The sequence below is a fragment of the Acomys russatus genome, chromosome 13 (genome assembly GCF_903995435.1).
Source record: "Acomys russatus chromosome 13, mAcoRus1.1, whole genome shotgun sequence".
NCBI lineage: Eukaryota > Metazoa > Chordata > Mammalia > Rodentia > Muridae > Acomys > Acomys russatus.
In genome coordinates, this window is record NC_067149.1 from 55,929,113 (window position 1) to 55,943,367 (window position 14,255).

Here is a 14,255-nt window from a genome sequence, read left to right on the forward strand (position 1 = left end):
CACAGGTTTTTTTTCAATGTCTGGCTCATTTCAGTTATCACAATGATCACCAATTCTATTCAGGTTTTTGCTAATGACACAACTTCATTTTTCTTTATAGCTGAATAAAACCTCATTGTGTATATGTATATTTTATTTATTTATTTATATGCTAATGAATGTCTACTCTTGTTCCATATCTTAGCTATTATAAAAAGTGTTGCAATAAGCATTGTCTTGCAAGTATCTATGACATATTCTTTCAGGTATGTACCCAGGTTTGGTATAACTTTTTCTATTTTCAATATTAAAGGCCATATCCTGTCATTATAACCACTGCCTGCTACAGTCCAGATATCCAGAAACAAATTTATTAGGTGTTTTTTGTGGAGAAATTTGTTTCAATATGCAGTCAATAAGTTTTTTCCCCAGAATGTTTTTACCTCAATCTTACTCCTTCACCTCTAGAATGTTTTTCATTCATTGATATATAATCCTAAATAATTTCAAATTTAATATAACATTTAATTACAATTTACATCTAAATGTGCATATACTCATGTTAATTTCTAGTATATTATATATTTCTGAAGCACTGGCTGAGAACTGTCGCTTCAGCCAGGTTTGGTGATACATGCTTTTAATCCTAGCACTTGGAGGAAGAGGCAGGCAGATCATAGCAAGTTCCAGGCCAGCCAGAATCACACGATGAAACCTGTCCCCAAAACAAAGATAGTTACTTGGTGCTTGACTTCTCCAACCATGAGCATAGTTCGATGTCTTAGCAAGAAAACTCCAAGTAGAGCCAGAAGAACAAACCAGGTGGTTTTCAAGAGAATGCAAACAACAGTGAGATGCTGTTACAGTCATTTTGAATTTGCGAGGCAGGTTTGCATTTGGAGGAATGATTCAGCACTGACTATGAAAATGACCTTTCCTCTGTGGCTATTTGCCATAATTTGTTCTGAAATTTTTTTTTAAATGTCAACTCTGTAGAGAGGGAGAAAGAAACAGAGATAGAGACATGCAAAGTTGTTGTACGTATGATTTTCCAAGATTCAATTTTAAGTTTGTTAAAAGGATGCCAACAGATGAAAGCAAATATTCATGTAGTAATGAAAGATAATAATCATGTGTTTTTTTCTCTTAGAAAGTGATAGCTTTTCTTCTGAAATGTCAATGCTGCTAATATTTTCTTCCCTTTAGCACGGTCTTCACTGTACAAAGCACCCTCACAGATGCTTGTTTTAGTTTACTGTTCCCGAGGATTAGGATAAAGGAATGGCTTGCCGGATAAAGCAGAGCTATCAACTCACCCCAAATTACAGCTAATTCACTCTCTGGCATAAAGTAGCTGGAGGTGGCTATGAGAAAGGCCAGACAGTACGCAATAAACAGGACAAGGAAGGAAATTACTGCTTTCATGGCTTTCACATGAGCTCTTGTGCTGGGATCTTTGTATCCTGTTACACTGAGCTGCATCTTCCTGATGTGTCTCCAGAGGGAGAGGAGCAAGAGGAGGAATGAGACCAGGGCCATAGCAAAAGGGAACAGCATGACCAGGTTGAGATTTACCTTGACAGAAACATGTCCCGCTTTATTAACTTTGCATCTCAGGGTAGAGTTTACTCTCTCCTTTGTCTTCACACAGCGTCTGAAATCGTCATTCAGATTCTCAGTGACTGGAAGGCTACAACACAGGGAGAGGATCAAGCAAGCCAGCAGAGTCCTGAGAACTAGCTTGTCGATTCTCCACTTTATCCAGAGGAAAAGAGGGTGGAAGAAGTTTGCTATTTTGAAGAAATAGAAAATGCTGAGGCAGGTGGCAAACCAGACACTTAAATGGTTGGTGAGTGTCCAGAAGAAGTCAATGGTCCTCATTTCTTTACCTTTGTTGTAGATGTCTGGATACCACACCAATATGAAACAGTCTAACAGGATTATACATTGTAAACAAATTCTGGACATGGCCAGACTGGTGAGGATTAAATCAATAGCGGCAATCTTCTTACTCTTGATCCAGCCCATGAAGTTTACCAATGCAATGAATGAATTTCCTAAGATCCCTACCAAGGCCTCCCCAACAGCTACAAGCATTAAGGTAGTATCCACTTTAAATGTCATTTTTTTTTTAAAAGTAGAGTAGTATCCAGTTAGTTTCTGGCTGACTTGATGTAGTTTGATCTCTACACTTGGCTGTTTAGAGTTTGCTATCCTTGTCTTTACCTCTTTAAGTTGTAGTCTGTCTTGTGATGAAGACTGGAATTATACATGAAGACTGTAGGTAGTTTATCTAAACTTTAATTAGTCTTATAAGCAGTGTGTTTGATGATCCTTAGCCTGGGTATTGTGTGTCTGTTAATCTCTGGAGGTCATTCTTTTCCATGCACAGTTCATTTAGGCTTGAGCTACTATTTGCTAAGATGCAAATTGACCCCAATTCCTCTTCCATGGTCCCATGCCACTTATCTGAGGCTAAGTTTTCCAAATTTGGGATCTAGTCATCATACTAGTAACTCTAACACAGTCGCTAGATTGAATAAATAAAAATATAGGTCACCCAGTTACATTTCAATTTCAGATAAACAATGAACATTTTAAAAAAGAACATTTTAGAACTTAGAATGCACAAAAAGATCAGGACTTTTAGGAGGCACTGAAGCTAAATTTAGTTAGGTGTTTCATGTTACATTAGGTAACCCAATGCTCAAGAACTTTCTAGCAATTAGAAAAATTGGAAGCGGCTGAAATTAATGGAAGACTTCTGTCTTGGTGGATAATCATATTGTTTATTATTAAAGAAGTTAAAACTTGACTCCACATTGAAAAATGGACATCTTAAGGAAGTTTAACAAACTAACTGTCCATATAATTTAACTCTCCATTAAGAATTTTTATTGATTCTTTGTGAATTTTATATCATGCCTCCCTATCCCATTCATCTCCCCATCCCGTCTTATCCACCCTCTGCCTTGCAACCACCTCCCAGCACCGAAACCAAACTAAATCCAAGAAAAACAACAGCAAAACCCCATCTTACTGTGGAAGATGTACTGTGTTATGGTGTGTACCACAATATACCTTTTTTTTTCCCCACAGAACTTGCAAATGGTCATTGCAACGAGTCATTGGTCCAGTGTGAGGCCTCTGGCTTCTGCTACCCTATGAATACTAGATCTTAACCAGGACTTCTCTAAGATATTGTGGTGTTTTCCTCTGTTACAGGGATTCTGCAGCTTTGAATCTTCAGGACCAGTCCCTTCACGTGGTCCAGCCCTTCATAGATGGGGTAGATGTTGGCATGGGCCAAGTCAAGGCTCTGGATCTCTTCCTGGATGGTAGCTGACTTGGTCAGTCCATCAGCTCTCCTACATCCACATTACCAGGGAGAGTTCTCTGGCACTGCCTTGGCTAGCTCACCCAATGCCATTGCTGTCAAGGGGCAGGGCCAGCTCTCCCACTCTCATGCCCTTGGGAGTGGCTCACCTGTGACCATACCAACAGGAACAGCTTTACTGTGCTGAGGTGCACAGTGCTCTGTGTGCTGCAGCCTGTGAGGGGCTGGGACAGCTCTCCTGTCTGCCACAGGTGGCAAGGGGTAGGGGTGGGGCAAAAGCATCTCTCCCTCACCCATATCACCACATGTCAGGCAAGTATCAGGGCCAGCTCATCCGTACCCATGCCACTGGACCAGTTCTACTGTGTTGCCCAGGCAATGTGGTGGTGGTGGTGGGGGAGTTGCTGTCATGGCCTTTGATGATGAAAGACCCTGATGCTGCAGGGCCATGGACCCAGACATGGTGTTCAGTGGTAGCACTGGCCAGGGCCTCACTGTGGTCCAAGGTAGCATCACTAGCTACTCATAGCAGGCTGTTTCTAATTACTCTTGAGTCTCCTGTTCTGCCTGTCTTCACTGTACACACACTGTTTTCTTTTTCTTCCATCTTTGCTCTACTTGCTTGCTTATCTTAGTGGCACCCAGGGCTTCTTGTTGTCTGGGGGTTATCTCTGGCTTGTTCTCCCTGCATGGGCCACATGGCTTGGGTCAACTCTCCAATTTTTTAAAGTTCATTATTTGAGCCAGTCATGGTGGAGCACACCTTTAATCCCAGCACTTGGGTGGCAGAGGCAGGCAGATCACTGTGAGTTCAAGGCCATCCTGCTCTACATAGTGAGTCCAGGACAGGCAAGGCTACACAGATGAACCCTGTCTTAAACCCTGCCCCATTATTTGTGTTATACAGAACACTAGTTAAATGATACAATGCCTTCTTTCATCCTCTTTCTTTTCTTCTTTTTCTTAAATGATATATTGTACATTATTAAAATTTAAACTTCTGTTTTTAAACACACTGTGATAAAAGTAGAAAGAGAATCTGTAGACTGAACAGAAACATTCTTACAAAAATATATATCACAAAGGGCTCACATGTGGAATATTAAGGAATTCTGAAAATGCAGTAAATAGAAAATATTTCTGTTAAGTAGATGAAAGATTTGAACATTTTATTGGTGAGGTTTTTTTTTTTTTTTGTCATAGAGAGATATGAACATCACATAGGTACACGAAACGTTACTTGTCACCGTTATCAGTCATTGTATAAGCAAAGTAGCACTCTGCTAAGGGACCAATGGCACATCTGCCAGATTGGCTTCAGTGAATGCAAGCAAGTACAAAGCTCCGGCAATGCCAAGTGCCAACAGCCGAACTATGATGCTTTTTATCTGTGTCTCATTTATATGATCGCTGCAATATGCTTTCTAAAGAAACAGTGGTGACAGTGAGGATGGCGTTTCTTTAAAATCTAATCATGGGACTTAGGCAGGCCAATCTGGAGTTTATCCACCAGTGCCAATGTGTATATCTAAAAATCTATTGATATTTGGGTGGTTATGATGTATATCATTACTCTCAACCTTGGAAACTGTCCGGACATAATTTATCAGTTCATGAACAAATGATCTCTATAAAAACCAATTGACGTTTAAAAGGAAGAAATGATTGACTCATCCAACTTTGATCAATCTTAAAAGCACTGACATAGCTGAAAACTAAACCAAGATCTCTAACGGTCACCAGACAACAGCATTCACAATGTAGTGGACTACCAAACTATAATTATGCTTACTTGTGAAAAACACCTAAGAATGCTTCAAGTGGTAAAATTATCTTGGATAAACTGGTCTCTGGTCTCTAGACAAACCATAATTTCACCATAAACTCTTAGAGTAAATGAATCTCTGAATCTCTGGACCATGCATAAATTCTTATACAATGTGTCCCTGACCAATGCTTATGAGAACTGCTTGACCACTGAACTGCTGTCTTTCTGCTTCTGTAACTAACACTTGCTCACTGCAGATGTTCACAGTGTAGTGATAACCTTTAAAAACTTGTACCAAAAAGAAAACATGTACAAATTAGAGATCATGGATGCTTCCCACTACTCTGCCTGGGACAGCCTCATTAGGGTTAAATAAAGACTATAGGACTTATGTAGGCATCTTGGGAGCTTTTCTCTTCAGGAACTGCATAAAAACATTTACAGAAGAACAGGTGTGCAGGGAGCAACACACTCTTCTTAGGTAGACCTCACACATCCTGGTTCCCATTTGAGGAAGAAAAGTTAAGTTTTACTGTGACTAAGTTAAGAAGGCTAATGCAGATTCATCATAATATGTTTATAAGTGGAGTAAAATCTGTGAGAAACTTGTGAGTCTCTCAATAGTTTGAACTTTTAACCCCTTCTAAAATTAATCACAGCTGATCTCTTGAGAAAAATGTTTTTAATGAGAAATAATACTCCACGGAGACTTAACAAACTATTTTAATTGTACTTTAATTATACCAAAAAATATAAAATGAGTTAATTAGAGCACAATTTTAGAATTACTTGCAAGGGAATATATTTCTACTCTTAGCAATATGAGGTATAAGATTATTTTTTTCTATTTTTATTGAAAATACATTGCTTTTCTCACACAATATATCCTGATTATGGTTTCCTCCCCTCTATTCTTTTCAGTTCCTCCACACTTTCCTTCCCATCCAGATCCATTTCCTTTCTGTCTCTTATCAGAAAACAAGTAGATATCTCAGTGATAATAATAAAAATTTAGGAGATCCAAGATGGCAGCGAGCAGTGTGGACCATGTTTGGAGGCTCCAGTGAACAAATCAGGGAATTGCACAGATTTCTGAGCCAGGAACACCAAGGTCCCCACTCCATGGCAGCAGGAGTGCTCCACAGTTTGAAGGAACCAGGGTGCGGAGGACCTGCATGCCCCTGCACATGGGAGGAGCGCGGATTTTCTCAGATCAGAGCAGCAGCAGCGGCACCAGCGGCACCAGCGGCACCAGCATCAGCAGCAGTGGTGGCTGAGGTTTGCAGCTCAGAGCCTTCCAGTGGAGGTGATTGGTGTGGTGGCCGGTGGGAGTTGCTGCAGGAGAGGGGACTCTGAACAGGATTTGGGTCGTGTGAGGCCTTGAGACCCAAACTAGACTTGGTGGACAGTTCAGCCCCAGAGTCCCGGGTGCAGCTCAGTGCTCAGTGCCTTGGAGATGCTGGCTCAGCTCAGCAAGCAATTCTGCCTGAGGCACTAACTCAACACAGCCACAGCTCCCTTGCTGTGATGCAGGCTGGGCTGAGCGCTCAGTTCCACCCTATGCATCAGCTCAGCTCAGCGGCAGCTCCCCTGCTGTGACGCAGGCTGGGTGGAGCACTCAGTTCCACTGGAGGCCCTAGCTAAGCTCAGCCGCAGTTCTCCTGCTGTGGCGCAAGCTGGGCAGAGCACTCGGTTCCACTGGAGGCGCTGGCTCGGCTTAGCAAGCAGTTCTGTCTGAGACACTAGCTCAGCTCAGTGGGCAGTTCTGGGGTGCTAACGCAAGCTGAGGTCAGCACACAGGTTCAGCCCAGAGGCCCTAGCTGGACTTGCCGGGCAGACTGGGCCCAGAGACTCTAGCTGAGCTGTGCGCACAGGCTCAGCGGCCCTAAGACTCTGGCTGGACTATCCATGCAGTTTAGGCCTGGAGTCCCGGGCTGAACTCAGCATGCAGTGTGAGTCCAGAGTCCCTGGCTGAGCTCGGTGCACAATTCTGTCCCAGAGACTCGGGTGGAGCTCAGAGTGCAGTTTGGGGCCAGAGTCCCTAACTGTGCTTGGCAGACAGATTGGGCCCAGTGACTCTAGCTGAGCTTTAGGCACAGTCCCGGCTCTAAGACTCTGGTTGGACACAGTGTGCAGTTTGAATCCAGAATTCCTGGCTGAGCTTGGCGGACAGTTCGGGCCCTGAGTCAATAACTGACCACAGCACGCACTTTGGGCCAAAAGCCCCTAGCTGAGCTTGGTGTGCAGTCCCAGCCCAAAGATTCTGGCTGGACCCTGTGTGCATTTTGGGCCCAGAATCCCTAGCTGAGCTCGGCAGATGGTTCATTCCCTGAGAATCTAGCTGAGTTCGGCCCGTGCTTCGGGCCCTGTGTTCCTGGCTGGACTTGGCATGGGACACAGAAGGCTGTGGATACTTGGCCTGACCCAATGCTCATTCAGAGACCCAGAATGATTGCAGGACCCACAGCACAGAGGAGCTGAAGATCACTGGCTGTGAGAGTCCAAAACAACAGGGCTAACCTCCTACCATCCACATCGGTGAAGCATTAGAGCTTCAAGCCTAGGGAAATTGTGAGAAAACAAATGACTCTATCATCAGACTCCCTCCATCCAACTCTGGAAGCTACCCAACAAAAACAAAGATGGCAAGATAGCTAAAGGACAGCGTAAAAGCATACACAAAAAACCCCAAAACAACATGGCATCTCCAGTTGCCAGCTATCCCAAAGAAAACAACCCAGAGAACTCAAATACAATGGAAATACAAGAAAATGACCTCAAATCCTTAGAAGAAAAAGTGGGAAGAGCCTGGAACATATCGGCACAGGAGACAACTTCCTGAACAGAACACCAACGGCCCAGGCCTTAATGTCAACCATTGATAAATGGGACCTCATGAGGCTGAGAAGCTTCTGTAAGGCAGGAGACACTGTCAAGAGAACAAAGCGATAGCCTACAGACTGGGAAAAGATCTTCACCAACCCTACATCTGACAAAGGTCTAATATCCAAAATATATAAAGAACTCAAGAAATTAAACACCACAAAACCAAATAACCCAATTGAGAAACGGGGCTCAGAACTAAACAGAGAATTCTCAACAGAGGAATATCAAATGGCTGAGAAACACTTAAAGAAATGCTCAACCTCCTTAGTCATCAGGGAAATGAAAATCAAAACAACTCTGAGATTCCATTTTACACTCATCAGAATGGCTAAAATCAAAAACTCAAGCGACACCACATGCTGGCGAGGATGTTGGGGGAGAGGAACACTCCTTCATTGCTGGTGGGAATGCAAACTAGTACAGCCACTTTGGAAATCTATCTGGTGCTATCTCAGAAAAATGGGAATAGGGCTTCCTCAAGACCCAGCTATTCCACTCCTTGGAATATACCCAGAAGATGCTCCAGCACACAACAAGAAAATTTGCTCAACCATGTTCATAGCAGCCTTATTCATAATAGCCAGAACATAGAAACAGCCTAAGTGTCCATCAGTAGAAGAATGGATAAAGAAACTGTGGTACATATACACTATGGAATACTACTCAGCTATTAAAAACAAGGAATTCCTGAAATTTGTGGATAAATGGATTGAGCTAGAAATGATCATAATGAGTGAGTTAACTCAGAAGCAGAAAGAATCAAATAGTATATACTCACTTATATCTGCATACTAGCCCAAGGGGAATGTCCCATGAAAGCCTTCACTTACCAGGAAACTGGGACAAGGGGGAGGACATCCTATTGGGACTCTAGATGAGAGAAGCATGGGAGAATAGCAAAGTAGAAGGATCCAGAGGGTCCTAGAAACCTACAAGTAGAACATTATGATAGGCAGATTTGGGCCCAGGGGTCCCGCTCAAACTAAGGCACCAGCCAAGGACAATACAGGCGGTAAACTTTAAACCCCTACCCATATCTAGCCAATGGTCAGAACATTCTCCACAGTTGAGTGGAGAGTGGGATATGACTTTCTCACGTACTCTGGTGCCTCACATTTGACCATGTCCCCTGTATGGGGGACCAGGTCGCACTCAGAGGAAGGACAGCAGGTTACCGAGAAGAGACTTGATACCCTATGACCATATACAGGGGGCAGTAACTCCCCTCAGGAACAGTCATAGGGGAGGGGAATAAGGGGAAAATGGGAGGGAGAGAAGAATGGGAGGATACAAGGGATGGGATAACCATTGAGATGTAACAAGAATAAATTAATAAAAATAAATAAATATAAAATAAAAAAATAATAAAAAATTTAAAAAATAAGATAAAAACAATACATCAGAATAGGACAAAACAGAGAGAAGAAAAAAAATCTCTAGAAAAAGCACAAAAGTAGACCCACTAATTCACAATCCCAGGAATACCATAAAAACAGTGAACTGAAAGTCATAACATATACACAGAATACCTGGTGCTGACTGGTGCAGGCTCTGTGCATGACGCCTCAGTCTCAGTGTATTCATATTTGCATTGGTCATGCTGATTTAAAGAATGTTGTTTTCTTGGTGTCCTCCATGCCCTTTGGCCCTTACACTACTTCTGAGTGCTCTTTTCAAGAGTTCACTGAGCACTAAGGGCAAGGATTTGGTAGAGAGATCTCATTCAGACTGAGGGTGTCAAGATCTTACACTTTCTGTGGAATGTCTAGCTGTGGGTCTTTGTGTTTGTTTCCATCCTTTGTAAGAGGATTCTTTGATGATGGCTAAGCAAGGCCCTGATAGCATTTATCTTTCTGGATCTGGGTTACCTCACTTATGTTCATTTTTTCTAGTTCCATACCTTTACATGAAAATTTCATTTTTAAATGGAATACTCAATTGTGTAAATGCACCACGTTCTCTTTCTTTATTCTTCTGTTGAGGCTTATCTAGGTTGTTTCCAGTTTCTGGCTATTACAAATGGAGCATCAGTGAACATGGTTGAACAAGTGTCTCTTTGGGAGGGTAAATTAACCTTTGGGTATATGCCCAAGAGTGATACAGCTGGATTTTGAGGTAGATTGATTCCCATCTTCCTGAGGAACTACCACACTAATTTCTATAGTGGCTGCATAAGTTTGCACTTCTATCAGGAATAGATAAATGTTCCCCTTACTCCATTTACTCATCGGCATGAGATGCACTTGTTTTTATTGATTTTGGTCATTCTGATGGGTATAAGAAGAAATCTCAAAGTAAAGAATCACTCTGTAGCCTATGTTGGCCTAGAACTCACTAAATAACCCTAGATGGCTTCAAAATCATGGATATCTTTTTGTATCATCTTACCAAGTGCTGAGATTATGGACATGAACTTCCATAGCTGATTTTATAATGTTTCTTAAGCTATCATCTTACTGCTAAAGTCACATTTATTGGTTAATTAATTTATGATGTGAAGTATAATTAAGTTTCTGGTTTCTTTGAAGACTCAGTTGTGTTACCTAGTGTTTTGCTGAAAACTTTCTTGTGAGAGGTTACATACTTTTTTTTTCTGGAAGAGAGGGCCTGTAATGTTTTGTTGGCAGCAGACAGTTGAGAGGACATGTGATGGTGGGAAGGAGTAAAAAAAAAAAAAAACCACTGACAGTGAGAAGAGGCTTTTTGCATTTCTATGCCATGAAACACTTCACTGGTCTTTGCTGGACTTTGATGGTCTTCATTTTGCAGAGATAAATGTTCCAGAGAACCTCTTGTGGTACTCTGGCTGATTCTGAACACATCCCTGGACTCATGCTGATTTGGCAGAGCCATTTTGGTTCTGCTGGATTGGGCCACTGCTACAGATCCATGTGCTGTTTGGTGTTGGCTATTGGACTGGACTGATGTATCCTGAGAACACAGAAATTGGCCCAAGGGACTATGTCTAAATAGGTCCATAGCCCATTTTTCTTATGAACATTTTTCCTCCCTTCCTCTGGTCTGTGGGTTAAAAGTGAGGTCAAAGTGTTTAAGAACCCTAAATAAAGTAGGTTTTGAAAAATTCAAGTCTACATACCAGAATAGACTCTTTTTAAAATTTTTATTAATTTTATAAAATGTTTTGATCACATTCACTTCCTCCTCACAATTCTCTGATCCATACAATTTCCAACTTCATGCCCTCTTTTTAAAAAGACCAATTTGTGTTATTCAAATATTTCTGAGTGTGGGGCCAATCCCCAGAAAATGATTGACCAAGCAAGGGTCACAACCTTAAAGAAAACTAATTTTAGCCGGGCGTGGTGGCGCACGCCTTTAATCCCAGCACTCGGGAGGCAGAGGCAGGCGGATCGCTGTGAGTTTGAGGCCAGCCTGGTCTACAAAGTGAGTCCAGGATGGCCAAGGCTACACAGAGAAACCCTGTCTCGAAAAAAAAAAAAAAAAAAAAAAAAAAAAAAAAAAAAAAAAGAAAACTAATTTTCTCACTCACAGTAGCTATCAATTGTTAATAGCTCCTCATCTAGGGGTGGGACTATATCAGCCTTCATGTTCGTCTTCATGCTGAGATTTTGTCTGCTTTGATCTTGTATGAATATTGTGCATGCTGTCATAACCACTGTGGGTTCATATATATGGCTGCCCTATTGTGTCTGGACCACACTGTTTCACTGTTGGCATATACCATTTATATAAAGAAAATTTAATATTGAACTGAACAAGGCTTCTCTTGAAAGAGCACATTCTAGGTTTGTTTCATATGGCTGGAATACAGATGCACCTTTAATCCCAGGAGAGAGAGGCAAGCAGATCTCTGAGTTCAAGGCCAGCTTGGGATAGAGCAAGTTTCAGGTAAAGAAAAGTTTATGTCCAGTTGTGGTGGCATAAGCCCTTAATCCCAGAACTCAGGAAACAGAAGCATGCAGATCTCTGAATTCTAGTGAGTTCTGTTCAGGCAGTTCTGTTGAGTCAGTGAGTTGAGAGGCAGTGCAGTGGCATTCGTTCATGAGTTCATTGCAGATCAGAAGAGGCAGTTGAGGCCAGAGAAAGAGCAGCACAGAAAGAGAAAAAGAGGAGGTGGTTTTACCAGGACAGTTTTACAGAGACAGGTTGAAGGAAGAACATAGGCAAGGACAGAATATAACAGGGTAGACACAGGTGAAGACAGAATGAGCCAGAGAATAAAGAGCCAGAAGATTAGAACAGATTGCTAAAGCTAGTTTGAGGGCAAGCAGAGTAATTCATGAGAAGCCAAGAGAGAAGACAACCTGAATCAGTTAGCTAGGAGAGGAGTTTGAACAGCTAACAAAAACTCAGAATAGCTGAGTTGAACCAAGGAGCCAGGGTTCAGAAAGAACAAAAAAATATGAACTTATTCAGCACTAGGTCTCAGCAGCTGAGAACATTCTAGCCCTAGGTAAGATTGTATGGAGAATAGAGGCTTTCAGGACTGTTGCTACATAAGCAGATGGAGGCAGTAAGCCTCCAAGATGACAATTACATCAGGAGAATAAAAGTTCCTTTTACACTCTTTATGGCTGTTCTTCTTTGATATCCTCTGAGCCCTGGGTGAAGGGGTACGATATTGATTTCCTATTTACTGGAGCAATCCCCAACTCTTATTCTTTACATACAGACTAATTCTTGTTTAGAATTACTGAGAAGTACTTTACTATATAATATTTTAATAGAATAATTCTTGTGTAATATTTTAATAAAGTCCCCACAATCCCTATGGCAGCATTCTTGCCCAGATATTTTCTAAGTGTACCAGTTTACTACAGGCAAAATAAAAATCTTCCAAGAAGTGAACTAGACAACTCGTGCTCCACATTTATATTGGGAAGACAAGAAGAAACCAATGTTCACAGAACTTTTTAGAGACCAGGGGATATAAAAATGAGTTGTGTTTAGGTCAACTATACTCCCTTGGATGGTCCCATGCCAAGTGTTATATGGAAAGAGTAAATTGGAGTCTATTGGTTACTAAATTGAAAAAAGAAGTTGGAGATGGATAGGAAATAACTAAGGGGAGGATTTGTGAGTAAATATGATAAAAATATATTGCATGAAATTCTCAAATATTAGTAAAAATATTAAAAAATGAGCCAGTTTTGATAGTAAAAATGCCCAAGGGATATATGTATTCATTAGTTTAACAATAAGTCCTGATCTTACATGAAGATATATATTCAAAATGAGTAAAATAAAAAGGAAAGATGGACACATTAGAAAATTTTATATTTTTGAAAAAAATTATATTTTAAATGTGTATAATTTGTGATCTGCTGTATGGGTCCTGGGAATTGAACACTGGTCCTCTGCAAGAGTAGAACTTTGTCTGAAGCACTGAGCTGTCTCTCCAGCCCCATTTGGTTTTGTTTTTGAATCAGAGTCTTGCTCTATTGTCCTGGCTGTGGGCTCAACTTGCTCTCCCTAGACAAATTTTTGTATTAGAAATTGAGATATGCTATTAATCGCATTCATAAAAGGAATACTTCACATTATGCAGACTGTGTTTCTATATGTTAGTGTCTGAATAGTTCTGGTTAGTTTTCATCATCTTTACATAAATTAGAATCAGCTGGGGGGAAGAAATTTCAAGTGAGGATTGCTGCCATCAGACTAGCCCATGGGAATGTTCCTGGGGGTATTTTCTTGATTGCTGATCTATGTAGGGAGGCCAGCCTACTGTGGACAGTGCTTTCCACTGTGGGTAGTGTCATTGACTGTCAGTATTTGGGCCTAGAAAACTAGTTGAATAAGCCAGGGAAGCAAGACAGGAACAATGGACTTCTACGACTTCTTCTTTAGTTCTTGCACAGATTTCCCTTAGTGATGGACTATGACACACAAGTCAGACATTTAAACTCTTTTCTTCCCAACCTACTTTTGTTCATGGTGCTTGTCACTGCAAGAGAAACCAAACAGCACACTGACAGATGCCTGTTGTAATTTATTATTTTCCAAAATTAAAATGAATGAGTGAGTCAAAAGATAGAGAATTGCTATAGTTTCTCAAAACACTAGAACTAACTTTCATTCTGGCATGAAATAGTTAAAGGTCATCAAAAGAGAAGAAACACAACAAATAAAGAAAAGGGAAGTGAAGTTACAATTTTCATGACACTATACAGGCTTCTTTGCTGAGGTCATATTGGGTTTCATCAGCTTAGTATGTCCCCATAGGAATATGATTGAAAGGAAAAAAAACCAATACCCATGGTACAAGAAACAGTTTAAAGTTAATGGCTAGATGTATTCCCA

General features: G+C 41.2%; 1 protein-coding gene across 1 annotated transcript; it reads right to left on the reverse strand.

Annotated features, from left to right (window-relative positions):
- Positions 1 to 1,164: 1,164 nt before the first annotated feature.
- Positions 1,165 to 2,103, reverse strand: LOC127196873 (taste receptor type 2 member 7). The gene has a single exon (XM_051154612.1). It carries the CDS (start codon positions 2,101 to 2,103, stop codon positions 1,165 to 1,167), a length of 939 nt encoding a protein of 312 aa, XP_051010569.1.
- Positions 2,104 to 14,255: the final 12,152 nt, after the last annotated feature.

What these genes read in the sequence shown, in the direction of transcription:
- LOC127196873 (XM_051154612.1), bottom strand. Translation starts at nt 2,103, where the DNA reads ATGACATTTAAAGTGGATACTACCTTAATGCTTGTAGCTGTTGGGGAG.